Source organism: Epinephelus lanceolatus, chromosome 10 (genome assembly GCF_041903045.1).
Source record: "Epinephelus lanceolatus isolate andai-2023 chromosome 10, ASM4190304v1, whole genome shotgun sequence".
Lineage (NCBI taxonomy): Eukaryota > Metazoa > Chordata > Actinopteri > Perciformes > Serranidae > Epinephelus > Epinephelus lanceolatus.
In genome coordinates, this window is record NC_135743.1 from 15870367 (window position 1) to 15897916 (window position 27550).

A 27550-nucleotide genomic window follows, 5' to 3' on the forward strand; every position below is an offset into this window, starting at 1 on the left:
AAAATCAAATCCATCTCATCACACGCTCACAGGAATTTTTATCCCTTGAAACTTCCCAGATTAGCACTGAGCTTGGTAAATTAGCTTTTAGTTGTTTAGCACCAAATAAATGGAGCAAGTTACAAGAGGTATTTAAATTAGAAATGTCTGTGTCATTAGATCATTTCAAGTGTGTGCTAGATGATATGTTTGTTTAACAGCAATGTATAAGTCTTGAGACATTGCTACTACTTATTTATTTTATGTACTTTTATTCATCACTTTATTGCAGTTGTTATCATATATTTGTATCCTTCTAGCCCACTGAATATGAAGTCAGTGCATTGCTGTGAGGAGCTTGATGCTCAGTAAATTTTCCCTGGTGTGAACAAAACATATAACATTGGTCTAGTCAGTTTTAGACATTTTAATGCCAACAGATTACATATCCTCCTGAGACCCTGTGCCCACATCACATTTTGGGTTTAATTGACCTTATACTTCCCTTCTACTTAACTTAGACCTGCTGTCCTCGTTTGTGGACACTTTGTGCCATCTAGTGTTAGGAAGAGCACAATACACCAAGCCCTGTAAAAACAAGATGACAGCCATCTCTTTTTTTTTTTTTTTTTTTTTTGACGGCAGCCATCTCTGCCAAGTCAGTCTGCAGGTGATCCCATCATAAAGGTGGACAAAACCTGACCACACTTTACCGTTGAAAAATGTTAATTTATGATTAATAATGTTTATAGTTTGATACTGCAACAAATCTGTGGCTCAGAGGTAGAGCGGGTCATCCACTAATGGGAAGAACAATGGTTCGATCCCCAGCTCCTCCAGGCTGCATGTCGACATATCCTTGAGCAAGATACTGACCCCCAAATTGCTCCCGATGGCTGTTCCATTGGTCTGTGAGTGTGTTAAAAACTGAGTAGCAGGTGGCACCTTGTATGGCAACCTCGGCTATCAATGTGTGAGTGAATGGGTGAATGTGACTCGTACTTAAAAAAAAAAACGCTTTGAGTGGTCAGATGAGTGGAAAGGCACTATACAAGTAGAGGTCCATTTACCACATCTGACAAATTTTAGCAGCAGTAACAACATACGTACATACATTTATAATAATATTGTTTGAGGACATTGAGTCCTTATTATTGTTGATAGTGTTGAGTTTTTTTATACTTATTGGGTCCTATTGATCCCACATAGCTAGGGAAAATTACAAAATGCACACCACACAGAAGTTTAGGTCTCAGGGGGATATCAGGACAGTATAAGACAACTGATGGGGACAAACAGCAAGAACACAGTATGAACAAACATGATTCATAAAACATGAATATAGTTAAACAATAATATAAATAATAAAAACATAAAAAATAATAATAATTTATTTACATGGTGCCACTTTGTTGTGTTGTGATTAGGTTGCATTATCTTTAAAATAAAATATGCAAACACAGGAATATAAGAAACTGTAATACATGAGCAGTTGAGACATAAATGGTGAATTAATGCTGTTTAAATGCTACTTCAAGCCTCCCCTGCATAAGTGGGTGTCCAACATGGGCCACCCCAGTCAGAAAAGTGTAGAGCCGCCCCTGGACTCTGTAGGCATCCCCTGTACCGCAGTGTCGTCCCGCCGCCCTATCCGACAAAGAGAGCTGCAGTACTGCAAAGTGTGAAGGGAGAGAGAGGAGGGAGGGGAGGGGGTACCGCACTGTCGTTACGAGTCCAAGTGGAGAAGGCAGGAGGAGAGACGCATTATTGCAGTAGCCTACAGTGCCACAGCACTTTACTTCCCACAAGACGCACATCCGTCCGCGCAGACAGAAAGCCCGAGAGAGGTGGGGGGCGACAGAAATCAAAGACAGACAACAGATTTCTCATGACTGGACTTTTTTTTCCTCCCTCCCCGTTAATTTAGAAATTGCACGCATTTGCCAGTAGCTTATAGAAGAGGCAACTCAACAACCAGCCAATCAGCGCTGCGTCTCCGCATCCAGGAGCAGCTCTGCCAGGACTCAGCATCACTCGGAGGAGCTGCGTGCAGCCCTGCAGGAATATAAACACCCGAGGATTTCTCCTCAATGGATTATCATTTGCAAGTACTTTTCTCTTGAGCTCGCGTCGTCCTCCTTCACTTCCTGCCACACGGTGAATTATCGCCCGGCCCGTTTACGTGTCTCGGTATATTGCGGTACTTTTGCTGACGACTTGCAGTATAAATGCATCGCTAGAAGAAGATCGGCTCCACTGCGCAAAGACCCTCCGCCTGTGTTTACTGTGCGCGCGGCACTTTCATCACTTTGCTAATTGAAAATTTGGACTTTCGTTTGGACCAGTGCCTATAAATTCTCCTCTTGTGTTTTTTCCTGTGATCTTGCTGCTTTTTTTCTTCTTCTTCTCGTGTTGTACTTCAGACCCTCCCTCTCCACCTCACAGCCCGTCACCCCTCCTCCTCCTCCGCTGCCCGTGAGTCAGTTCAAACAGCTGCATAGAAGATGTGAGTATTAATGCGGCTTTTCTGCTGCGCTCTTTTCACTACAGCAATATTAGAAACACCTCTTTAGCTGCTCTTGATAATTATATATACATTACTGCATGTTTTGCACGGTGGGGTCGGAAACTGAACTGATTTCTTTCAGCTTGATGGATTCTGCTGACGCAAGGAAAATTTTCCGTCACACCAATACTAAATTATGTATTCAGGGGTTGACTGCTGCCACTGTAAAGCCTTAGATATAAAGCCAGTTTTATGTATAATCTGACACCATGGATTTAATAGTAATAATTTGTTAGACAGGGTATTTTAGGTCCAAGGGTTTGAGGTCATCACCTGCTCTGTGTTTGGGAACATGCATGTCAAATGATTGATGCCTCATGAGGTGAAGACGTTCTTCTTCTTCATCTGCTGAATTCATTTCTTGTCCTGCAGTGGTTGTGATTTATATCAAACTGTCCCTCATGTTGAGTCAGTGGCTGCTCCCCTGAGGAGCTTGTTTGCTCTGTTTAAAACCTCCTGTACCTCCTCTCCCCCCTGCTGGATTAACCCTTTCCCCTTTTCCGCAAGCCACTCTCCAGCTTTACCTTTTCCTTCTCCGTCCTACCCAACTCTCTGTAATCCATCATAAGAACTTCTCCTCTTCTCTCGCTCATTATTCAGCCAGGACTTTCTGTTTCTGGCTTCCCATCTGTGGCCTATATATTTTTTTTTCACCCCACTGCATCTCTTAAATCCTCAACCCTTCACATCATATTTTCTGCATTATTCACCCTACATCGCCTCTTCCCCCTGCACAATATGCAGTTCTCTCCTTTTGCTATGTGGCAGCTTTTCCCTCCTCTCGAACCTGCAAATAAGCTGCATTTGTGCCTTTTTTTTAATCTCTGTTTTAAGCCTTTAGTTCTCCCCCCGGGCCATAAACATGCATCAGTTATCACATCACCAAATGGCCTCTTTTACTCCAACTTCAATTCCTCTTCCTCCTCCTCGTGCTTCTTCTCAGGTCTGCCCCAGATGCTGCTGCTGCCCCCCCAGGTGGAGCCCCCGGTGCTCCAGGAGCCCCTGGTGCAGATGGAGCTCCAGGCGGCGGACCTCCCGCCCCACCCAACACCACCAGCAACCGCAGGCTACAGCAGACACAGGCCCAAGTCGAGGAGGTGAGCTGGACCACGCCAGATTACGATTCCAGCTTGATGTTACGTGCAATGCGTCAGTATGATGCAGTAATGCAGGGAACCTCATCAGTGGCTTACTAATTAAATGTCTGGACTTACTGTATATGCACAGCACTTATATTGTAGAGACAGGCATCTAAAATGATCTGCTGTTTCTCTTATGTTCTCTAGAAAGTCTTGGTCTTCTTAATATATAATAGGCCAATGGATTTGGACTACTTATAAACTCTTATGTAGGATATATAGCTTCCTTTGCTTTAATCATGCTTGTCATCATCTTTGTCTCTCCTCCCCACTGCTGCCAAATGCTGTCTCATCCTCGCCGCTGTGGGCTAGGTGGTGGATATCATGCGGGTGAATGTGGACAAGGTTTTGGAAAGGGACCAGAAGCTTTCAGAGCTGGATGACAGAGCGGACGCTCTCCAAGCCGGAGCCTCCCAGTTTGAAAGCTGCGCAGCTAAGCTAAAGAACAAGTACTGGTGGAAGAACTGCAAGGTGGGCACATTAGTGCGGCTCCATTAAACAGATTGTTGTTACTAAAAGAAACTCACAATGTAACCTGAGTCTGAAATAACAACATCCCTATTTGTATGTGGTGCATTAAGATGTATATAGATCTAGAATAGAATTAAAATGAAGTGTGAATGAGATCAGCTTTTTTCTTTGAAAGCATCAAACATGCTGAGGTGCACTGAGGCGGACACACAGTCTGTTCTGGGGATCCCGCTCTCCACACACTAATCTGTTAATGAGCTGATGTGGAAGACTGAGCAGATGCTTTGGGGGAAAGAAGTCTCTTATTGTAGAGTTTTTACAACAGACTCAGAAACACTCGAGTGTATTAAATGTTTTATTGTTTTGATGTGTTTGAACTGCACACATAGTTACGGTGTGTATAAAAAAAGGTCACATTATAGTGAATGTTATTGTTTTCTTCTTTCAGATGATGATCATGATGGGAATCATTGGAGTCATTGTGGTTGGAATAATATTCTGTAAGTAGCCTCTTGATACTCATAAAACATACTGATTAATCTATTGGTTGACAGTCAGATAAGGTGATATATAGGCTTTTGTGCACAGATAAAAGTATTAGAAAAAAAGTATGTGATCATTTAGTGTATTTCTCTTGACAGCAGAGGAACAGATACTGGGATTGGCACAAATGTTGTTATTGGAGAAAAATTAGGTTTATGTATTCATATCAGATATAAAGCTCCTGATGAGCTCTTTCTACTGCCAATGGAGTAATTGTGAATTCTGAATCAATCCAGAGTTATTCATCAAAAACCAAAAGACTCAACACTGACATTATTTAGTAAGTGCACTTACAGTATGCCCTCTTGGCCCCAAATACTTAGAAGTATTCGGTAATGATAAAGTCATCCATGTGTTAATGACATTTAATATTAAAGATTACATTTGATTAACAAAGTCAGGACAGAGTATGGTTTTTTTATTTATTTATTTATTTTCTGTTTTGGCCGTTCTGTAAACTTACATTGGTTCTCAAGGATCCTCTTTTCATGGGAACTGCTCGCATGGTGTTATTCTGTCACTGTACAATAGCTGAGATAGTAGTGCTGTTACTTTTACAGGAAATTAGAGTAGAGCAGGGTGATATTTCATGATTGATATCATGATGTGAGAGTAGGTATCATCTTAGATTTTAGATATTATAATGTCTTAAGTGTTGTCTTTCCTGGTTTTAAAGGTCCAGCATGAAGGATTTATTGGTACCTATCGGCAGAAATGGAATATTATATTTATAACTATGTTTTGATTAGTTTACAATCACCAAAAAATAGGAATCGTTGTGTTTTCATTACCTTCGAATGAGGTGTTTATATATACATACAGAGAGGGTCCTCTTCCAGAGAGTCCACCATGTTGTTTCTACAGTGAGCCAGAACGGACAAATCAAACATTGACTCTAGATAGCGCCATTCATGTTTTAGCACCAGCCATGGTTGTTCTCCTACATGCTTGGCAAACATTAGCAGTTTCAGTTCTGCAACCTTACCACTAGATGCCACTAAATCCTGCACATTGGACCTTTAAAGGGTGCAGTATACTACAGTGATGTAAGCTTCTGAACTCACCAGACTCTTCTCGCTGTTCTAGTGTTTGCCTTTACCCACTAAGTCATTATATCCACATCATGGATGATTATTTATCCAAAAAAAATCTCACTGTGTAAATATTTTGTGTAAGCACCAATAGTCAACCCTACAAAATAGTCACAATGTCAGCATTAAGATATTTGGTTAAAACATATGGTGATATTTGATTATCCCTGTATCGACCAGCCATAAGACAGAGTAACAGCCATGGGTGTTTTACCGCACTGGCCTACCAGGCCCAGGGCCCCAAGGGCTCAGTGGGCCCCCAAGCCAGAGCCTGTGCGTGAAGGTGCTGTTATTAACTTTGCATCTTTTGTCAAAGGGCTTAGTTATCATGTCAATAATAGAGAAAAAATGGAGGGATAGCCTAAACATTTACCTTGGAGATGTCACATGAAAGACACCATCATGTTACATTTTGAATTAGTGTTTCTATCCCCAAAGTTTATCCATAGGACTTTAGATGTGCTAAGCACTATATCCAATATGGGTCCTTCAAGTCTGTGGGGAGAACAATAGCGTATTGTACCTGTCCTGAGGGGGGGTGGGGGCTTTTATGTGTACAGGCCCAGGGCCCCACTGTGTCATAATCCACCCATGTTGACAGCACCGATATATGCCCATGTCTAGCCTGCATACTTCTGCTTTGATTGACCATTATTTATGTCTTGTTTTTACGATAAATACCAGTTATAATACTCATTTAACCATCTTTTTATTAGAAACAAACTTGTAAACACTATATAAAAGAAGAGCTCAGCTGACTGCCCTCTCCTTGTTTTGTTTTAAGTGATGTCAGATCCATTAGACTAATGACTTCTTCTCCCCCTCTCCTTCATTCGCAGTGTACTTCTTCCACTGAGCTCAGCCCATCAGTACAGATTGATACGGACTTGAGAATGATATGAGAGGGAAGAGAAAAAAAAAAAGATACCCAAGCGCCACTCCTCCCCTTTTATCCGTCCTCTCCTTCCTCTCTTCACACAGTCTTCCATCAATCAAACCATCTTGCACTTATACATGACAGTAGTGTTTATAGGTGTCTCCGCTCTCTTTGTCCCTGCTCTCCCTCCCTTCTTGTTGCTTTCTTCCACTGTTTAAATTCTCACTCACATCCTCCTGTCTCTGCACCTCATGTATTATTGAAGGACGCAGCAGGCGGAGTGAAAGAGGGAGAAAGGAAGGGAAGGAGGGAGGGAGGGAGAATATTCTTGTGACATGGGAACACACGGGGCTTAGGCCTCTGAACGAAGCAACGAGGGGAGAGATGTACAATATGCAGGATGTGAATGTGTGCAGGGAGATTGAACAAGAGTTTGCAGTCCTTTCTACCCCAGATATGCCAAAGCTTGTTCATATTACCTTTTTTGAGAGTCCTACATTTGTAAGTTGATACTGACATGCCTAACTAACACACTCCTCTCACAACTGCTACCGTCATTGCTACTTACTAACACAAGGTCACAAGGTTAGATTAATATTAGAAACATTTCTGTAGTACGTGTGTGTATTTGTGAACCAAAGCATTGTAGCCAGTAGCTTTTTTCCGAGTTTAGCTGACAGGCTTTTATGAGTAACTTTTTCGTTTCCTTTCCCGCCCTAACTTTCTGCAACGTTCAGAACCGACAATGAGAGGAAGAAATTCAAAAAGGGAAAGGGAGACTGTGTGAGAGCATAAGGAAAGGAAGAAGTGATTCAGGGAAAAGTAGCTCGCATTGTTTCCCTATATAAACCACACTAACTTCAAATTCTGGACTGATAAGCAATTATTAATAGAATATAACTATGCTTCATTTTACCTGGTTTTTGTACCACAGGTGGAGTCATAGTGGTAGTGTTGTGCTTAGTGGCAGAATAATATGCACAGCAAGGCAAGCAGCCACTAACAGACAATCTACTGTACACATGAACTGACCCAGAGGAAGGTCTCATAACTCTGATGTGGACAGAGTCACAGCCATAGACAGATGAATGTGTAACGTCACATTTAAAAACACTAAATAAAAAAAAAAACAGGTACAAATGCCAACTTGTTTTGGAAGTTGTGCAGACAAAGCGTTTGTTTGACTGTTGTTTAAGTTGATCTGATATTTAAAAAGCAGGAAAATGGGAGAAAGGACATGATTTAGAAACCCAGAGCCACCTGCCCCCACCCCTCCAACCCTCCCCTCACTCACATAAAAACAGACTCACCTGCAGTAAATGCAAAATGAGGTGTTTCTTTCTAACTTGCATGGCAAACCGTGTCCATAGTTTTGCCTTTTTGTGTGATCTGTGTATCTGCCATTTCTGAATCTAACTGCCGATTGTACATTTTCTTTTGTTAGTGGTTTAAAGGACCTGTGTATAATGTCTTTATGATCTGATAATTACTGCTTATGCAATGCAGCGATGCTCAAAAGTTTGCCAAATTTGATTAATTTCACTTGCTTTTGAGATAAAAAAAAATACTACTATTCAGAGACTGCAAACAAATGCTACTATAGTGACCTGTTTAAAAATATGTAGTATTGTATGGATAGAATAGTGCACATGTGTCGGATAATGCCCCTAAAAATGTGTTTATAAATTCTTTAAGGTTTTTTGGGGGGGTTGTTGGATATAAAGAAAATCTAATTTTCCTCTCTTGGGACTTATTTTGAGAGTTGATAAAATTAAGATGCATAATTGTAGCAGTTAGTTATAATTACCTGATGATATTGTGCGACAGTATTATGAGGTAATTACCACAAGAGATACAAGAGTACATGTTTTGTGATTTACAACCTGAAAATGCAGTAAGATGATGCAGCTGGATTTGCGAAAAACAAATGCATGCTTACCACTTTTGCTGATGCCAATAAAGAAATCATCAACAAAACTGAGTGCTGACCTTTGTTTTATTCTCCCGACATATTGAGACAATTTGGACCTTGTTAGAAGATGTTTTTCTGCAATCTAATCTGCTTCAAGTAATGCCAGCTTTCTTATCAATGCAGATTGTTTGTCCACAACAGAGCTTCATTCAATTTCCTGATGTATTACAAGATATGCACTGATATTGATCATGTCAAATACCTCAAACAATGTTGCAGAGTTACAAAATCCTTCATTGGGAAAAATTACAAGGAGTAACAATATCAATAAAACACACAAAACAAGCAGCAAATAGCCATAAAAACAAACTACAAGCTATATTAAAAAAAACAGTAGCAAATGAAAACAGTGCAACTACAACCCCTTAACATGCAGATTTCCTTCCTTCTCCTCTAATCATCCTCTTCCATGCTCTGTAAAAGTTTGTTGCAATTATGTTTACAATGAGGCGAATATAAAAACCAGAGACTCAGTTTTTGTATGTCTGCACCACTCCATCAAATGGAAATATTCTAGTCGTGTGCTTAATATGATTAGCAATTTTACAAAAATGTTATACACACATTCAGCCTGACGCATTTGGCATCTTTGGAAACTTTGGGATCGCTCTACGATGTTTGTTATTCATGAAACACTTTACAATGACTTTTATTTATGACACACTATACTATGACTTTTATTAATGACACACTATACTATATAAGCATGTTGAAAAATAGTCATGTCATAGAATGTCGTGGCAAAAAATACCCTCATAATATTGTTCAATATAATACAGTTGAGTGCACATGGCTTTTCTTTGTTCTGATGAACTATGGAGACAACAACAGCCATTTTAGGACGCTTAAATGATGTCTAGTTTATGGCTGTACAGATGAACAAATCATTTGAGTGCAGTGAAACCCAACATAGTTTGTTTAAAAACGGTCACAGTACAGTATGTTGGAAAAAACTCATAAAATAGTTTGCCACAAAAACATTAAATCATAGTATTGTTTGTGGAAAAAGAAGTCTATTATATCTAATAGTATGTCAAAAAGAAGTCAAAGTATAGTATGTTGGAGAAAAACAGTATTGTACATTGAAAAAAAGACAGTATGTTGAAAAAAAATGAAGAGAAAGGAACAGTATATTATGTCGACAGAAAAAGTCATAGTGTAGTATGTTGAACAAAAAATCGTAGCATTGGGTGTTTAAAAAATGTGGCAGTATATTATAATAATAGGCAAAAAATAGGCACTGTAGTATGTCGTAAAATATCTATCCATCTCTATATCTATCTTAGATACACACATACACAGCTGGACATGCGTAGTAGTAGGATAACTCAGTGGTTAAGGCTACTGACTCCTACTGATCCTACGTCTAGAATTTTCTACAGCAACATTAACATTCACCTGCCCTGGATAAGGATCAAACCTTCAACCTTAGGATCTCCAAGCAGCTCTTTAACAGCCTGAGCAATTCCACCTCACACTCCCACTGTGTTTCATGGAGCCTTTCACTCTCTCCTCTGGACAGCAGATTTTAAAATTCACTGAGCCTCGACAAGCATCGAATTCAGAATCTCAGGACTTCCAGTCAGTCCGAGCTGGAGACGCTTGAATGCGCCTCCTTGAAGATCTTCCCTTGCTCCTTTAGACAATGCATTAAAAAAAAAATTAAGTCCCTGTATAACTAATTAAAAAAAAACATAGTGCCACTGATTTAGTATTTACAATAAAAGAATTTGTGCAGACAGGTAAACTGGAAAAGTATCTTAAAGTGCCTACTGCCTACACATGCACAATTCAATTGACCCTCTTAAGTAAACTAGAATTATCGTCTCACAGTTGTGAGCCTCTGCCAGTCAATCAGGCTAATGCTTATATATCCATGTCAGTCCAGACTCATATAATATATGTAGCAGAGACATTAAAGGAATTCAGGAGAAGGTATTAAGGGTATTTTTGGGCAAAACGTGGATGCTTTACACACAACTCCAACCTGACAGCACAGAGGATCTATACAATCAGCACAGTTTCAAGGTGGACATGAAAGACTAGTGTCACTAGTCTAGTATCTGACCAAATGTCTCCCCCATCTGTTTCTGAGTTACAGTGTTGAGTGATGGCAAGAAAAGTTTTTGTGCAGAAAGTTATGATGTCACAGCGAAGTTGAACTTTTGGATATAAACTGTCATTACTTCATCATTTCATCCTATTAGACATTTGTGTGAAATTTTGTCACACTTAGCACATAAATTCACGAGTTATGGCGTTGAGTCGTTCAGTCCAAGTGGACATTCCTGCTTACTTTGAAAACAAGCACTAGACAGGCAAAACAGAGGTCAGTAAGTCAGTGTGAAAGAAATAATGAAACCGCAGTGGGTATTTTATGTGTGACATAAATTATCCACTGTAAAGTAAAGTACAGGATGGGATTTAAGATTTAATATGTTACAGGTTACAGAAATGCAACTTCCAGCGGCTTAATGCATTTAACATAAGTAGCCACCACCAAAAAAAACCTCAACAGCAAATGTATAAAGCAAGTACAGTAAGATACTGAAATACAGTTTTTCCTCAAAATTGCATTCTTTTGGTTCACTAGAAGCCTGGAAGAGTGAACCAGTGATGGCTTCTAATGAAATCATTAATAACTTAAAGACTCACTAATGACACAGGAAATCTCTCAGGGCTCAGTTCCAGGTGTGGAGGAGTATCTATGAGAACATGTACAGACTAACTTATCTCATGAGCTGGTAGAAGAAAAGCACAGTGACGATCAGGAAACCCAGAACCCACCAATAGGAACCTGTAGAGTGAAACACACAGAGAACAGCTCAGGATTTAACGCAGCGTGTAAAAATGTCAAACTACTCTTTTAAAAATCCAGAGTTAAACAGCATCACATCAGCAGCCACACATTAATACCTGGTTGTGGACTTTCTACCACCAGGCTGACAGAGAGAGGAGCCTCCAGGGCTGGGTGGGACACCCTGCAGGTGAGTTTAGTTCCAGGGGAGACACTGGTGGGTAGAGTGAGGTGAGACGACAGGGAATAAGTCCCATCACCATGCTGTCGGTGGCTAGACAGAGAGCCCTGATCTGGAAGCACTGTAGGCTCTGTGTCTGTAGGAGAGAGGGATAACCACTCCATCTGAAAGGCACAAGAAAAAAGAGAATTATAACCTGTGAATGACGTTTTATCACATTTTTTGACATACTATACTATGACGTTTTTATCAAATTTTTTGACAAACTGAACTTTGACTTTTTTAATAACATTTATTATGACATACTATGACTTTTTTTATGACTTTTTTTGACATACTATACTGACTTTTTTTTTTTTAATAATTTTTTGACATACTATACTATGACTTTTTTTTATAATTTTTTGACATCCTATACCATGACTTTTTATGACTTTTTTGACATACTATACTATGACTTTTTTTTTTTTAATACTTTTTTGACATACTACACGATGACTTTTTTTTTTAATACTTTTTTGACATACTACACGATGACTTTTTTAATCATTTTTTTTTACATACTATACAATGACTTTTGGGGCGGCACGGTGGTGTGGTGGTTAGCACTGTCGCCTCACAGCAAGAGGGTTCCCAGTTCGATCCCGGGTGTGGGAGCCCTTCTGTGCGGCATTTGCATGTTCTCCCCGTGTCAGCGTGGGTTCTCTCCGGGCACTCCGGCTTCCTCCCACAGTCCAAAGACATGCAGATTGGGGATTAGGTTAATTGATAACTCTAAATTGTCCGTAGGTGTGAATGTGTCAGCCCTGCAATAGTCTGGCGACCTGTCTAGGGTGAACCCTGCCTCTCGCCCAATGTCAGCTGGGATAGGCTCCAGCCCCCCCGCGACCCTCAAGAGGATGAAGTAGTTAGAAGATGGATGGATGGACTATGACTTTTTTATCACATTTTTATAACATACTATACTATGACTTTTTTGATCAGTTTTATAACATACTATACTATGACTTTTTTATCACATTTTTATAACATACTATACTATGACTTTTTTGATCAGTTTTATAACATACTATACTATGACTTTTTTGATCAGTTTTATAACATACTATACTATGACTTTTTTGATCAAAGTTTTATGACATACTATACTATGACTTTTTTATCACATTTTTTGACATACTATGCTATGACTCTTTTAAGTCACGTTAATTACGACATACTATACTATGACTTTTTTTCATGATTTGGGACGACATGCTATACTATGACTTTTTTTCATGATTTGGGACAACATGCTATACTATGACTTCTTTTCATGATTTGTGACAACATGCTATTCTGTGAGTTTTTTTCATGATTTGGGACGACATGCTATACTATGACTTTTTTTCATGATTTTGGACGACATACTATACGATGACTTTTTTTCATGATTTTGGACGACATGCTATATATGACTTTTTTCATGATTTTGGACGACATGCTATACTATGACTTTTTTTCATGATTTTGGTCGACATGCTATACTATGACTTTTTTTCATGATTTGGGACGACATGCTATACTATGACTTTTTTCATGATTTGGGACGACATGCTATACTATGACTTTTTTCATGATTTGGGACAACATGCTATACTATGACTTTTTTCATGATTTTGGACGACATGCTATATACTATGACTTTTTTTCATGATTTGGGACGACATGCTATACTACGACTTTTTTTCATGATTTGGGACGACATGCTATATACTATGACTTTTTTTCATGATTTGGGTCGACATGCTATACTATGACTTTTTTCATGATTTGGGACGACATGCTATACTATGACTTTTTTCATGATTTTGGACGACATGCTATACTACGACTTTTTCATGATTTTGGACGACATGCTATATACTATGACTTTTTTTCATGATTTGTGACGACATGCTATACTACGACTTTTTTTCATGATTTGGGACGACATGCTATACTATGACTTTTTTTCATGATTTGTGACGACATACTATATTATGACTTTTGTCATGATTTTGGACGACATGCTGTACTATGACTTTTTTTTCATGATTTGTGACGACATGCTATACTACGACTTTTGTCATGATTTTGGTCGACATGCTATACTATGACTTTTTTTTCATGATTTGGGACGACATGCTATACTATGACTTTTTTTCATGATTTGGGACAACATGCTATACTATGACTTCTTTTCATGATTTGTGACAACATGCTATTCTGTGAGTTTTTTTCATGATTTGGGACGACATGCTATACTATGACTTTTTTTCATGATTTTGGACGACATACTATATGATGACTTTTTTTCATGATTTTGGACGACATGCTATATATGACTTTTTTCATGATTTTGGTCGACATGCTATACTATGACTTTTTTTCATGATTTGGGACGACATGCTATACTATGACTTTTTTCATGATTTGGGACGACATGCTATACTATGACTTTTTTCATGATTTGGGACAACATGCTATACTATGACTTTTTTCATGATTTTGGACGACATGCTATATACTATGACTTTTTTTCATGATTTGGGACGACATGCTATACTACGACTTTTTTTCATGATTTGGGACGACATGCTATATACTATGACTTTTTTTCATGATTTGGGTCGACATGCTATACTATGACTTTTTTCATGATTTGGGACGACATGCTATACTATGACTTTTTTCATGATTTTGGACGACATGCTATACTACGACTTTTTCATGATTTTGGACGACATGCTATATACTATGACTTTTTTTCATGATTTGTGACGACATGCTATACTACGACTTTTTTTCATGATTTGGGACGACATGCTATGCTATGACTTTTTTTCATGATTTGTGACGACATACTATATTATGACTTTTGTCATGATTTTGGACGACATGCTGTACTATGACTTTTTTTTCATGATTTGTGACGACATGCTATACTACGACTTTTGTCATGATTTTGGTCGACATGCTATACTATGACTTTTTTTTCATGATTTGTGACGACATGCTATACTACGACTTTTTTTCATGATTTGTGACGACATACTATACTAAGACTTTTTTTAATCACATTTTCTGACATACTACACTATGGCTTTCTATAATCAAATTTTTTGACATAGTATACTATGATTTTTTATTCAATTTTTTGACATACTATACTATGACTTTTTTTAATCACATTTTTTGACATACAATACTATGACTTTTTTAATCACATTTTTTGACATACTATACAGTGACCTTTTTTAATCACATTTTTGACATGCTACACTATGACTTTTTTTAATCACATTAATTATGACATACTTTGTTATGACTTTTTTTTAATCACATTTTTTGACATGTTATACTATGACCTTTTTTAATCACATTTTTTTGGGATACTACATGAATTATGACATACTAAACTATGACTTTTTTTAATCACATTTTTTCACATGCTATACTGTAACTTTTTTATTACATTTTTTCACATACTATACTATGACTTTTTCTTATCACATTTTTTGATGTACGATACTATGACTTTTTTTAATCACATGAATAATGACATACTAAACTATGACTTTTTAATCAAATTTTTTACATACTATACTTTGACTTTTTAATTATATTTTTATGACATACTTTACTGTGACTTTTTTAATCACATTTTTGATATACTGTACTATGACTTTTTTTAAATCGCGTCAATTATGACATACTATACTATGACTTTTTTTATCACATTTTTTGACATGCTATACTATGACTTTTTTTAATCACAGTTTTTGACATACTATACTATGACTACTGATTCTGATGCCATTAAAATGTCAAAATAAAAGGTGACCGTATTGTATGTCTTAAAAATGTTATTTAAAAAGTCAAAGTATAGTGTACCATTACAATGTTACATTACAATGTTAATGTTAAATTAAAAATGTCATAGCATAGCATTCCATCAGATTCTTCCTGAAAACTGTGTAAGTGGGTTTTAACAGGAAATTTTCTTCCTGTGAACGGTTGGTGATTGAGGCTGATTGAATCTTGTTTATCAACACCTCGGACATGTTTGGATGCAGCTGTGTGCTTCCTTGCCTTAATTGGACCATTAAGATAAGCCTCCTCTTTCTGCACTCTCCAGACTTCTCCCTATGGTAATTTATATTCCTCATTGCCCTCAGTTACTTAACTTCTTGCTTTGTGGTGTTATCAGTAGATTAATAACTCAAATTTCCTGAGATTTTATATCTTGCCAGGCTGTTCACTGGCAGGAAAGAGAGAAAACAGAACACGTACTGGTTAACAGCCCCATCTAAGAACATACTAGCTACAGACCTGAGCATCCAGTGGATAGTATTTAGTGCAGTGGCAGCTCAACATCTGGGGTGAATTGGTCTGCAAAACCAACTTCTCCTCTGAGAGTGAAACATGAGGTGGTTCTGAAACAAAGAGAAACAGAGGAAGAATTTAAAGACATTCAGTGGATTTTTTTCTGAATTGAGAGATTTGGGTGAAACTTACGAATAACGTGGAGTTGAATGACCTGCTGGGCATGGAAAAGACCGATACTGACAGTACAGATGTAGGTCCCCTCATCCATCACTCTAAGCTTGTTCAGCGTCACAGAGGCGTTACCCTCACCAACAACCTGGGCCACCTCCATGCTTGATCCCCTCCTTTCTGCATGCACTGAGGACAGAAAGTCAAACAGGAATTCACAAAACAATATTAACTCAAGGTCCAATTTATTACTTGTTCTAGAGCTTTTGAATGTATTTACAAACAAAGAAATTTCTCGGACATATTTCGATTCTGTACTATTCTTGTCTTCTCTATTTTGTATGTTTAGTGCAGTTTTTTCTGGCTTTTAGCTGTGGCTGTTAAAAGCTTAAAGTTTGAAGTCTTACAGAACAATCCTACATATTAAATGTTTATAATATAATTTGTGAAGTGTTCTTTTTATATGACTTTGTACAGTTATGGTTACAGAATCTCACTCGACCTCCCCAAAACAAAACAAAAAATCAAGATAAAACACAATAAAAAAGTTGAATTTGACTGATAGCATTATTATTATTATTATTATTTTTCAAAATTTCTATAGATATTGGGATAAAATAATTGGCCACAATTGTGGTATAGTAAAAAATCTGATAGCGTGCCAGCCCTAGTACTCATGTTATATGTCTTTTTGCAATTAAATTTCTGCGTCTTAGTTACCTCATCTGTGTAATAGGTCTTGTGGTTTGACAGCTAATTTCATGATGTACTACCATGATAATTTATGAGACAAGTTTAAAACCACACTTTTTATTTTTTTTCTGATGCATTAACTTGGTTTTATACCAATGGCTAACATGTTTGCACGCCCCAAATATGTGAAGAGATTTATGTCTGTTCAATGTCAAAACAGCCACTTAGCAAAACTCATTTTGTGATTGTGAAATTTGCCAACATCATCCCCAAAGCCTCACTAAAAATTAGCATTTACAGGTTATTTTCATTTATTTTTTCATGAACATCAAAGCCACTTAAGTCACTAATGCACTTTTATCAACACTATCAGTGCTGTCACTCTCAGAGCCACAAGAAGTCGCAGTCGGAGTTTAAATCCTCCTAAAGAAGCTGCATAAACCAGAGGAGGTCAAGCATACCTGTTCACACACAGCACTTACCCACTGTGCTCCCTTCTACATCATCCAGGCTTGTCTTCATGTCAAGCACTTTCCACCCTTTTCCCCTGTGCTGCAGTCGCCACTCAACGCCCACTTCCTGCGCTAAGGGTACGTCCTGCTGCTTGAAGCCACAGTTGAGGAGAGCATCACCTCTCAGGGCGGCAGTCACAGATTTAATGTGGGAAAACACCAGGAATATCACTGAAGGACAGAACGCAAAGGCAACAGCAGAGAGAAAGTAGTGAGAGAATTATATTATTGATGGAAGTGATTCAATGAAAAGATGAAATGTGATATTAAACTCTGGATCTCACCCTCAGTCAGAAGAGTTCCTGACTGGCTAAGAGGCAGACCCAGTTTGCTTTGTATGATGGTCGATAGGTCCTTCTCCACCGGCAGAGTCTGCAGAATCAACGCAGTGCTGAACTCAACTCCCTCCACATTTAGAGACACCATGAAATAAGCTGGATCTGAACTTTCCTGGGATCCACGAGGGGTGTAACGGCTTATTTCACACATCACCTCCTGATCGTTGCAGTCCGCATGGAGCAACACATGTACATTTGGGATCTCAGGTGAAGACACTGCCACAGAGAGATGAGAGAACGAGAAGTTCAACACAAGGTTGTGCAACATAACACTAACTTTATATGTAGAGAAGTCATTAAAAACCTTTGGCTTCCAACAGGATAGCATCTGGGTCAGGGATTGAAGGTGGGACAAACGGCGTGAGTGTTTCAAGTGATTCATCTGGAGGGACTGAGACGTCTTTTAAGACAAGAGTGGCTGGAGTCCGTTTGAAAAGCGATCCACCTCCCATTCCACCCAGCCCCACTCCCTCTTCCACCAGGGTGCAGGAAAGTACCACATCTGTGACTCCGTCACCTGAGAAACAAGGGGCAGATTAAAAAGAAACCAAGTCTTCTTGAAAATCTTAACATATCTGTAAATAACAAGTGACATGTTTTAACTTTACACAGTAACATGGAGGTTAACTCTTTAACATAATCAGGTAAATAAATACCAGAAGACTATTAAACAGAAATAATTGTATGGCTTTATTTTATGGATCTACTTTTATTTATTACATTTTTTTCCAGCTATGTTGATTCTAAGAGTAATGGTTGATTTCCAGATGAAATTTCTTTAAGAAACAGCTCCATTTAAATCAAGTATTATGTCCATTCATCATTGATTTTATTTATTCATTTACCACTGAAATATTTTTTCTTCATAGCCTATATGTTGAACTGTTAACTTGCCTTTCCCCAACTTTCACATCTTTGCATGTTTAGCTGACCTGCTGTGCACCAGCACTGATGATATGGACACAGGTGTAGGTTTCAGGAGGGCACAGGGGACACGCCCCCCTCAATATTTCAAACATGTGCATTTATGCCCCCCAAGTAAAAACATGAAAGTAGCAGAGGACTTCTATTTTGACGAAATTAAAAACATTTGCACCATTAAATGATGTGGAAAAAACAGAAATTGGTGCATAAAAATTGACCAGAATGCAGGAAATAAAGTGTTTGGTGCTCAAAATTTTCTGGCAGAGGACCCCCAAATGTTGACAGACCTACACCCATGGATATTGATATCTGATATTCTGAGTTAGACCACAACAGCAGTTAATTTCATGTAATTTATTAGAAGTACAAAAAGTGAAAGTCCCACTTTACAAATATTTACAGTCAATCACATGGTTCTTTCCAGGAAACTTCCCAGAAGTTCACACACCTTCACACTTACATGTATTTAATGTGACTCATATAATGATTACCAAAATAACTTCTATCAGACACTGTGAGACGAATAGTCCGAGTCTAAAAAGATTATTACTGAGCTTGACAATCAACTGACTTTGACATTTATGTCCCTCATTTATTGCTGCACCAATATGTCAAGATTAATGCTCTTACCATGAGCGCACGTCAGGAAGGCTCCAAATAAAATTACTGCAATCATCATCATGGAGTCCGGTACCGTGTTTTTATCAATTAAAACTGTTGTAACACAGCTGAACTCTAATACAACAAGATAAAGTAAAAAAAACTGCCGAGAAACCAAAAGCACGACTATACTTTCACTTTTGATTTCAGCGCTAACAACAGCTGACTGTGTCACTGCACTCGGAGCTTTACAGCCTTTCCTTCATCTCATCCATAATGTAAAGTAGCTGTATAGCGATAAACATAACCTAATGTAGTCGTAAAGTCTTGAGGTAGTACAGGACCTGTCGCTTCGTGTTGCTCTGTGGGGCATGCGCAGAACGCAGCAGTGGAGCAGAGAAAGTGAAAGTAAAGACAGACAGGATCGTCCAATGAGAGAGCAGCAGAGAGCGGGTCATGGGTCTGTGTTTGACTGAGATCCCTGGGTAAGATTGTTTTTGATTTTTAATGTGATTCAGCTACAAAAAGGAGACATACATTTGCATCTGTATATAATTTGGAATATAATAGGCTATATGTATGCAGGGGAGTCGTAGTAGGGGCAAAAGTGGGACTGCTTATCCAGGGCTCAATGGGAGTGAGGCCCTTGAAAAGCCTGGAATGAAAAGTTTGATTTTGTTTGCATTTTTTAATTTATTTTTATTAATTATTTATAAGCAATTAGTGCTTTAACTAAATTAAAATTGGCTGAATTTGGCTGAAAAACAGTGGGAGCTCTCTGAGGCCTCTCTCACCCCTCGAAAGCACAAAACAATTAACTCCACCCAGGATTTATCTCTGATTGCATCTAGATCTGAGTGAGTAAGTGCTTATTTTCCTGGAGCACCAGTGTACCCTGTCATGTCTTTCCCGGGGTTCCAAAAAAGAAAAGAGAAGGACAGAAAGCAAACTGTGTGAACTCAAAAAGTGCTTGAGAGAGACATGGATCAAGAGAAGAGGGACAGGGGGCCCACAGAAACTACTTAAGGCCTGGGTTTAGTGAAATCGTGTGTGGTCAGTTGTAGTTATGAATCCACAGAAACACAAGTATCACAGAACTCTGCAGTTCCCCTTCAGCTCTACAAAACATGTTAGTGTCTCAATTGTTTTGCTTTAACAGTCCACATCCATACTGTTTTGGTCCACTCCCAAACAGGTTCAAGAGCCAGATATTTACATCAGGATTTGGTGGAGTTAGAAGGAAATATTGGATTTACATTGATCATGTGGACACAAACATGGCTCCTAATGAATGATAATATTGCTCCATGTCTGCTGGATATGTAAATAAGCCGTTTGCTATAGTTTGCCATGATTTGGTAAGATGATAATTTGTCAATGTCATGTTTACACCTTGTTCTGCTCCATGAATGAATTGTGTGACTATAGATGACCTTTGATACAAGTGGTAGACTACTGCCTGTGACATTTGGCTGTTCAGAGATTAACTTACATGTTTTCTGCTGCTTTAAATTTTTCTTTCTAATTCAAAGGGGAAAATGTCTTCAAAACAGAATTTTCAGTTTAATCACCCTACTCATCTGACTGTTCAGGTGCTGTACCTGACCTTCATCACTTTATTGTAATTGGATAAGGAGGGACTATATGAGCCAAGTTATTCTTCCTCATTTGTTTTTATTTGGCAGTATTTGTCTCGTTTTGTTCAGCACAACAATTTTTATTAATGTGGTGATGAAATATGTCTGATTCATTTCTCCTGTATGGTCTTGTTGATCCAGCCTAGGTAGTTTGCTACTCTGGTGTAGAATCCATATGTTCCCTGCTTCCCACAGTCAACCCCCCAGCTGACAATCCCAGCGGCCCAGAACCATCCATTATCTCTCAGGGCGAAGGGGCCTCCACCGTCCCCCACGCAGGCATCCTGCCCACCCTCGGGGACTCCAGCACAGAGCATGTTACTGGTCACATTTGGTACATGGTCCCTTGTCCACTTCAACAAAGCGATTGATTTGCTGCATGTCTCTTGACCCACCACAGGCAGTTGCACGAATCTCAGCTTCCTTGATAAAAACCGTTGGTTATTAGTTCCTTTAATGCCAAAGCCTGACACCAGTCTGAAAAAAATGGAAAAGAGACAGTTACGATGAGCTCAAGATAAGAAAACAAATCAGAGTGTCCTGTCTTGATGATTTATATGTTTGCACAAGTGGGAAAAAAGAACTGACTGGCATTTTGGGATTGTATTAATTAAAAGCAATATAGGCCTAAAACAGATTATATTATATAGCATTATGAAATGAAACCCAGCAGCTGTTTCTTTACCCCATCTCTCCAGTCATGTATGTGGCACCCTCTGCTGGCAAACATATTGGCATAATGGATGAGTTGAATGTGATTGGGTGGGGCATTTTGATCAAGGCAATGTCATTGTTGTAGTCTAAGCCGTTGGGGTTGTAGTATTCAGGGTGAATGTGGATTGAATCAGCATACACAGGAGAGCGCAACAGGGCTTTAACATCAGTAAGTCCCATGTAAATCTGCAAATCAATAACATAAATGTCAATTAAAAAACATGGAGGCAATGGACATGTAGATAACACTTAAAATAGACCACTTACCCTGACATACTCATTTGATACTGGATTTCCGCCACGTGTTAGGGAATGAGCTGCAGTCATAATCCAGCGGTCTGCAATCACCATGCCTGCTGCTCTTCCTCCATCTACACTCAACATCACTTGCCAGGGGATGGTGTTTTCTGGAGCTTCACTGCCTCCAATGATCCTCTGATAAGTAGAGATGAGTTTTGTTGGCTGACCGCAGACTGGATGAGACAGACATTAGTTGAGTTCACATGGACACATACAGCACATGCATGTTTTAATCCAAGCCTCTTGGACTAGGTTTCAGTACCAGGTATACATGTTAGAGTGACATCTTTGTGGTTTGACCTCCACTTTCCATCTGATTCACAGGTGAAAGTAACTGAAAACCAGAGGGGAGAAGATAATGGCATTTATTTTCAGTTGAGATATATCAAAAATTCAAATACTTTTGATAATATTTTTGGAATAATATACGCAATTATCTCACCATTTCTGCCCCCAGGTAGAGTGTAAAATGGTTCATTGCAGTGATACTGAACAACAGAATGGTACTGATTCTGATAGCCAGACAGGTAGGTCACCCCTCCATTCAGCAGAGGTTCAGGTTCTCCACAATGAATTACTGCAGAGGAACAAAACAAGGACATGTTAATATTTTGCCAGTTAATGAACAAAACATCACACCATCATCAGTTTGTATCCTTGGTCCCAAGTCACATAGATGTAGTTACATTAACAAAACACGTGTCTCTCTCTGTTCACCCCTCACCATGTGTGCTGTAGTCCAGGCTCCAGCCATGACTCAGGCCTTCAGCATCAGTGTGGTAGTCCAGTCTGACAGTGTTAGAGTTTGTAGCTATCAGACCTGGACTCTTTCCACCACACAGTTTCATGGGCTCTCTGCCTCGAGTGGTCACCTACGAGGGGAGGAGTAGTAGAAAGTTAACTGATGTAAACTGAGGCAGAGTCGCCTTTTTTATTGCCTTTGTTTTAAGGAAACCATTTGCCAATACCTGCAGCCAGTGATGAAGACACCTGGGACCTTGCTCAGTGTCCACGCTATCTATGTGGAAGTTGTCAGTGAAGTTGAGAGTGATTGTGAAGCTGGGCTCCACAGAGATGATGTACTTGCAGGACAGAAGAGGAGGTGAGGGGTGAGGGTATGCTGGACTGGCCAGGTGTCCCTCATGCTTATCAAATATACAACCATCACAGGATACTGTAGGAAGAAGATGAGATTCAGTAATTCCCCTCAAATTGAAAATAATTTTTTTTCATTGACTCAGCAGTATTGAAGAAGTATTTCACCGCTGGGGAGATGGTCTGTTTTTTATAAAACCGGTCTTTCTAAGCAATTAAAAGACACAAATACTTTTGAAATTGGTGCTATGTGACCAGAGGAAACAGAGGGAAAGGACTGTGGCATTTGCCTTTTGCTCAAGAGGAAGAAAACTGCCAGAAAGCACTGTGCTGCACTGGACAAGAAAATGCTCCTGCTGGTGGGTGACGTAAAGTGGGCTTGTCCGTTTGACAGAATGACAACTAGCTGATAACAAACAATCTCGTATTATGGCTAAATGGTGCCATAAAATATGCAGCAGCAGAATGCAGAATCTTGGTTTATACTTGATCAGCACTGCCGAGTTTAACAGTTTGATCTGAGTTTGAGAGACAGAGAGGCATGGGTGGGTGTCTCGATCTGCTTTGTGTCCATGTTGGCAGGCAATATGAAAATGTGGAAATACCATCTGTGGTTTGAGCAAAAGTAGCCAAGATGGGTAAAATCGGCCACATAATGCGTTACATGTTATCCAGTCGATTTAAGTTGGGATATGTGCGGGGAGATCTGTGTGCTCCTAAGATGGAGGGAAGTTTACCATAGTTCATTTACACATGGCTACTACCCACATTGTTATGATACAAAGCTGGGTGAAAATGTATCCCTCATATGCTGTAACTGCTGAGCTTCAAAGGTTGACACACATTAAGTATGCATTTACTGTATAGGATACTCACACAGACATGTATGCTGGTCTAAATTAAGTTTGTAACCATCATAGCAGGAGCAGTGGTAAGACCCAGGGCTGTTGATGCAGATCTGAGAGCAGAGTGGACCTGATCCATCTCCAGGGTCTGATTGTGAACATTCATCTATGTCTGATAATGAGAAGGTCATTAAAGGGAAAACCTAACGTGAAGTTTCATTTAAGTTATTTATGTATATTTCTATTGTTGTTTGTCTTAGCTTTAATTTGTGAATTAGAAAAAGTCTTGTCTTAAGCTGATTAACAAGATTAACATTGTCATAATGTCATCTATAGAGACAAATCTCAGAGCTGCTTAATGATTGAACAACTCCTAGGACACCATGACAGCAGCCATAGTGACATCACTGGTTGGTTCTTTGAAGGTTTTGATGATCCAGCTCAAAGGGATGCTGTTATGTTCATTGACATGAATCATACTGACCAAAAAAAATGGAAATGCACCACGTTGGTTGTGTTTAATGGTGCAATTTCTCTTAAAGGTTTAGGGGACATTTAGTATTGTAGGGAAGATAGACGTGAACAGAAAAGTCCTACCTATTGCCTTGTAGGTAGCTGAGAAGCCGATGTGCTGTTGGAGCTCTGGAGTGGAGGCACTTGTTTTGAATATGAGAGTCAGTGTGTTGCCTGGAGAAAGGATTGGCACTTTACCTGGGTGATCAGCTGAATTTTCCTGGCCACAAAACTTTCCCAAGACCTTTTCATTATGGAAAACCTGCAAAGTGTAAAGAGTAAAACATTTATTGTAAGACCACAGATCATGACGAGGCGCTCCTTTACATACTGTCAAGTTGCTCAGACTTCAGCTTAAACACTTAACTAATGTGACATTAGCACAACAGTCATAAAGTCAGTGAAGAGACTCAGTAATGCGCCTTGCACAGCAAAATACTGTATACCTTAAGGCCCTGACACACCAAGCTGACGGTTTGCCATTGATCAATGTCAGGCTGTTGGTGAGCGTCTGCCACCCTAGTCAGTACTGTGTGTCCCACACCATTGCCCCTTGTCATTCCCTATAGGCTTATTTTTTGGTGGATTTAGCATGTTGGACAGTGAGGCCAGTCGGTGAATGAAATCACTCTGATTTGCAGTTCAGCTCAGCACTCAAGAGGAGAAACTAAAGTGAGGAAAGTAAACAAAAAGCTAAAGTCAACAGGGAGTGAGATCGAAACAAACTTGTTCCGTAAGGTATTTTTTTTACAGTAGTCAATGAGCTCTTGAGCAGAAATGTTTCATATAATATGCTCTGTTCCAGTGGTTCCCAACTGGTGGGTCGTGGGTCCATTCTGAATGGACCACAAGTGACTTATGAACATGTCAAGTTTGTAAAAAACACACTTTATTTTGAAGAATTTCTGGCACCGACCTTTTATTTTGAAGTGCTATTTTCCTCTATAAAGTGAGGGAATAACAGGCAGCTACTTTAAAGAGACAGCAGATTAGATCAACAACAGTATGAAGCTGAGTATATTAAACTGTGTGGACCTTGAACTAACGGCTGAGGAAAATCTGGACCAGTTGGGAACCAGTGCTCTATTCTTTCAAAATTGGATAGTGTTGCTAATGTGCTAACTGGCTAACTAACGTCAAGACGGTCTTCTGGATTCTCTTTTTGAATGAGGAAAACAGACTACTGCTGTTGTGGAGAGTCATTCCCTCTGGTGCAGGCACAGAAAGTACGTGCTGGTTAGGTGTTGCCTGTAGTCTTTGCAGCATGTCGGGGACTTCAGAATTGTTCCTCTGCTCTTTGCAGACATGCAGTCTGGTTCTGCTGGCTTCATCAAACCATAACCTCTAGCATGCACTGGGACAATTTGTAGTTGAGTGTGAGGCAGGCGGGAAGAGAGTCAGCACCTCATATTCCTAGGTCATGGTTCCCTGCTGGAAAACTGTGCATTGCTTCTTGCAGATCAGAAGTGAGTTGCTGTCCCAATGACAGGAGTTCAACTATCTTAGGGTTTTGTTCACAAATGAGTGTAAAATGTCACATGAGATTAACAGATTGATTGGTGTAACAGGAAGTTAAAACCTTTGATTTACTGCTCCATCTCCAACCAACACCTATTGTCATGAGCTGTGGGGAGTGACCGAATTGATGAGATTGTGGATGCAAGCGGCCAAAATTAGTTTCCCTCCATAGGGTGGCTATGCTCACCATTAGAGATAGGGTTAAGAGCTCTAACATTTGTACGGAGATGGTAGTAGAGCTGCTGCTCCTTTATGTCAAAACGAGCCCACTACGGTAGTTCGGGCATCTGGTCGGGATGTCTCTTTGGCGCCTTCTTTTGGAGCTTTTCTGGGCATGTCCAACTGGGAGGGGATCCCAGGCCAATTCAAAACATGCTGGAGAGATTATATATTTCATCTGTCTTGGGAACAGCAACAGCCCAAGGAGGAGCTGGAAAATGCTGCTGGGGAGAGGGACCTCTGGACTACCTTGCTTTAGCATGCTGCCACCACGACCTAGCCCTAGATAAATGTCAAAAAATTGATATATGGAAAAGGATACATCTGTTGATTCGTCTTTCAGAAGTTACATAGTCTCGCTTTAACAGAAACTGTAAAAAACTGTGCATGAGGACAGGATGTAAAATGCTTTGTACACATTGAGTGGAGTCTGTTACAGCTTTGAGGCGCCAAACAACAAGTCTGAGTCAAGTCCTCACTGCATAAAAGAAGTCCAGCCAGTTTGAATTGAAATTTTTGCCATTCTTTACCATCAGATTTACTGTTTATCAATTAGAATGATCAGCCTAATACACAATAAGAACTGCCCTGCAATGATTTGTAGTTGATAAATGAAAAAAGATGGAGTCCCTGGTTCTAACTCAAGTCAAGGTGATGTAATAAATATTAGACTAAATTTGGGTTCTGGACAGTGCAAAAACACTGATATGATGTTTTTAAAACTGTATAATGATAATAAGGCTCTGACCGTCAGAGAGTCTTGCGGACAGCCTGAAGAAGCTTTAATATCCAGGTGTGTTATTGACAGCTGGATCTGGTATCCTGCTGGAACCCAGAGGTCCCATTGCCTCAGCAGGTTGGGAGGGTAAGGCCGGGGATACTGAGGGGACTGGACCTCCCCATGTATTACAGACTCAGAGACGGGCGGCTGCCAGCACTCAGTCACTGACAAACACAAAAACCTGTATTTGTGCATAAACAGAGAGCGTTGGCACAAAGGTATCAGTCCAAAGTTGATACAAACAGAAAAAGAACAAACACAGTAAGAGTCATTTTAACTTTTGCAAGAAAATAGTATTGCTATAGGTTTCTATATTGTACTTTGAAAAACTGATTATTTAATCAACCTTAAAAGCAGCTCAGACAGTGCTGTGGTGTAGTTCAACACTTACAGTATGTATATACTGAAATGTATTTTCAAGATAAACATTCATGAAAAGAAAAATTCACTAAAACCTGCAACATGAAGGTGAAAACATTTGTTATCATAGCTTACCATATAACACCGTAGGTCCGTCTCATGTCTGCAGTTAGTTTATCTCTGTGTGACTGAAGCTTTAGGCGAAATGTCTCATGCTCAGATGAACCATTAATGTGACTGTATAAATATTTTGCAATAGAATTTAACCTCCAGGATTTGTTTGTCTTGGCAAAAATAAATGCAGGCATGAAGTGGAGGACAACAGGATCAATAATGGCTCAATAACTCTGAATAACCAAACTAGAAG

General features: G+C 39.3%; 3 protein-coding genes across 4 annotated transcripts; 1 reads left to right on the plus strand and 2 right to left on the minus strand.

Annotated features, from left to right (window-relative positions):
• The first annotated feature begins 1637 nt into the window (after nt 1-1637).
• On the plus strand, nt 1638-8643 carry LOC117266013 (synaptobrevin-like). The gene is made up of 5 exons (XM_033640928.2): nt 1638-2485; nt 3489-3642; nt 3997-4155; nt 4604-4655; nt 6629-8643. Coding segments are annotated over exons 1-5 (384 nt in total). The 5' UTR covers nt 1638-2483; the 3' UTR covers nt 6646-8643.
• On the minus strand, nt 6972-20708 carry tapbpl (TAP binding protein like). Its single transcript, XM_033640927.2, has 8 exons — nt 19232-20708; nt 17982-18194; nt 17624-17893; nt 17310-17510; nt 16156-16323; nt 15970-16073; nt 11555-11780; nt 6972-11435 (listed from the first exon to the last, which is right to left on the minus strand). The coding sequence occupies exons 1-8, from the start codon at nt 19281-19283 to the stop codon at nt 11368-11370; spliced, it is 1302 nt and encodes a 433-aa protein (XP_033496818.1). The 5' UTR covers nt 19284-20708; the 3' UTR covers nt 6972-11367.
• A 147-nt stretch (nt 20709-20855) lies between these two features.
• Nucleotides 20856-27491, minus strand: LOC117265787 (complement C1r subcomponent-like). Of its 2 annotated transcripts, XM_033640490.2 has the most exons (11): nt 27319-27491; nt 26791-27004; nt 24390-24567; nt 23824-23964; nt 22821-23026; nt 22577-22724; nt 22295-22429; nt 22115-22186; nt 21820-22025; nt 21524-21738; nt 20856-21315 (listed from the first exon to the last, which is right to left on the minus strand). In XM_033640490.2, the coding sequence occupies exons 1-11, from the start codon at nt 27489-27491 to the stop codon at nt 20949-20951; spliced, it is 2055 nt and encodes a 684-aa protein (XP_033496381.2). In that variant the 3' UTR covers nt 20856-20948. The 2 variants fall into 2 exon arrangements, with proteins under 2 accessions (XP_033496381.2, XP_078027777.1); XM_078171651.1 differs by lacking the exon at nt 23824-23964.
• Nucleotides 27492-27550: the final 59 nt, after the last annotated feature.

Excerpts from the sequence above, each read along its gene's own strand:
- tapbpl (XM_033640927.2), bottom strand. The coding sequence starts at position 19,283 with ATGATGATGATTGCAGTAATTTTATTTGGAGCCTTCCTGACGTGCGCT. Across the intron at positions 17,511-17,623 it reads AGGAACTCTTCTGACTGAGG|TGATATTCCTGGTGTTTTCC; the intron begins GTGAGATCCAGA and ends TCTGTCCTTCAG. Across the intron at positions 11,436-11,554 it reads GGTAGAAAGTCCACAACCAG|GTTCCTATTGGTGGGTTCTG; the intron begins GTATTAATGTGT and ends TTCACTCTACAG.
- LOC117266013 (XM_033640928.2), top strand. Across the intron at positions 3,643-3,996 it reads CACAGGCCCAAGTCGAGGAG|GTGGTGGATATCATGCGGGT; the intron begins GTGAGCTGGACC and ends GCTGTGGGCTAG. Across the intron at positions 4,156-4,603 it reads ACTGGTGGAAGAACTGCAAG|ATGATGATCATGATGGGAAT; the intron begins GTGGGCACATTA and ends TTCTTCTTTCAG.
- LOC117265787 (XM_033640490.2), bottom strand. The coding sequence starts at position 27,491 with ATGCCTGCATTTATTTTTGCCAAGACAAACAAATCCTGGAGGTTAAAT. Across the intron at positions 22,430-22,576 it reads CCTGGACTACAGCACACATG|TAATTCATTGTGGAGAACCT; the intron begins GTGAGGGGTGAA and ends GTTCCTCTGCAG. Across the intron at positions 21,739-21,819 it reads TATCAAATGAGTATGTCAGG|ATTTACATGGGACTTACTGA; the intron begins GTAAGTGGTCTA and ends ATTGATTTGCAG.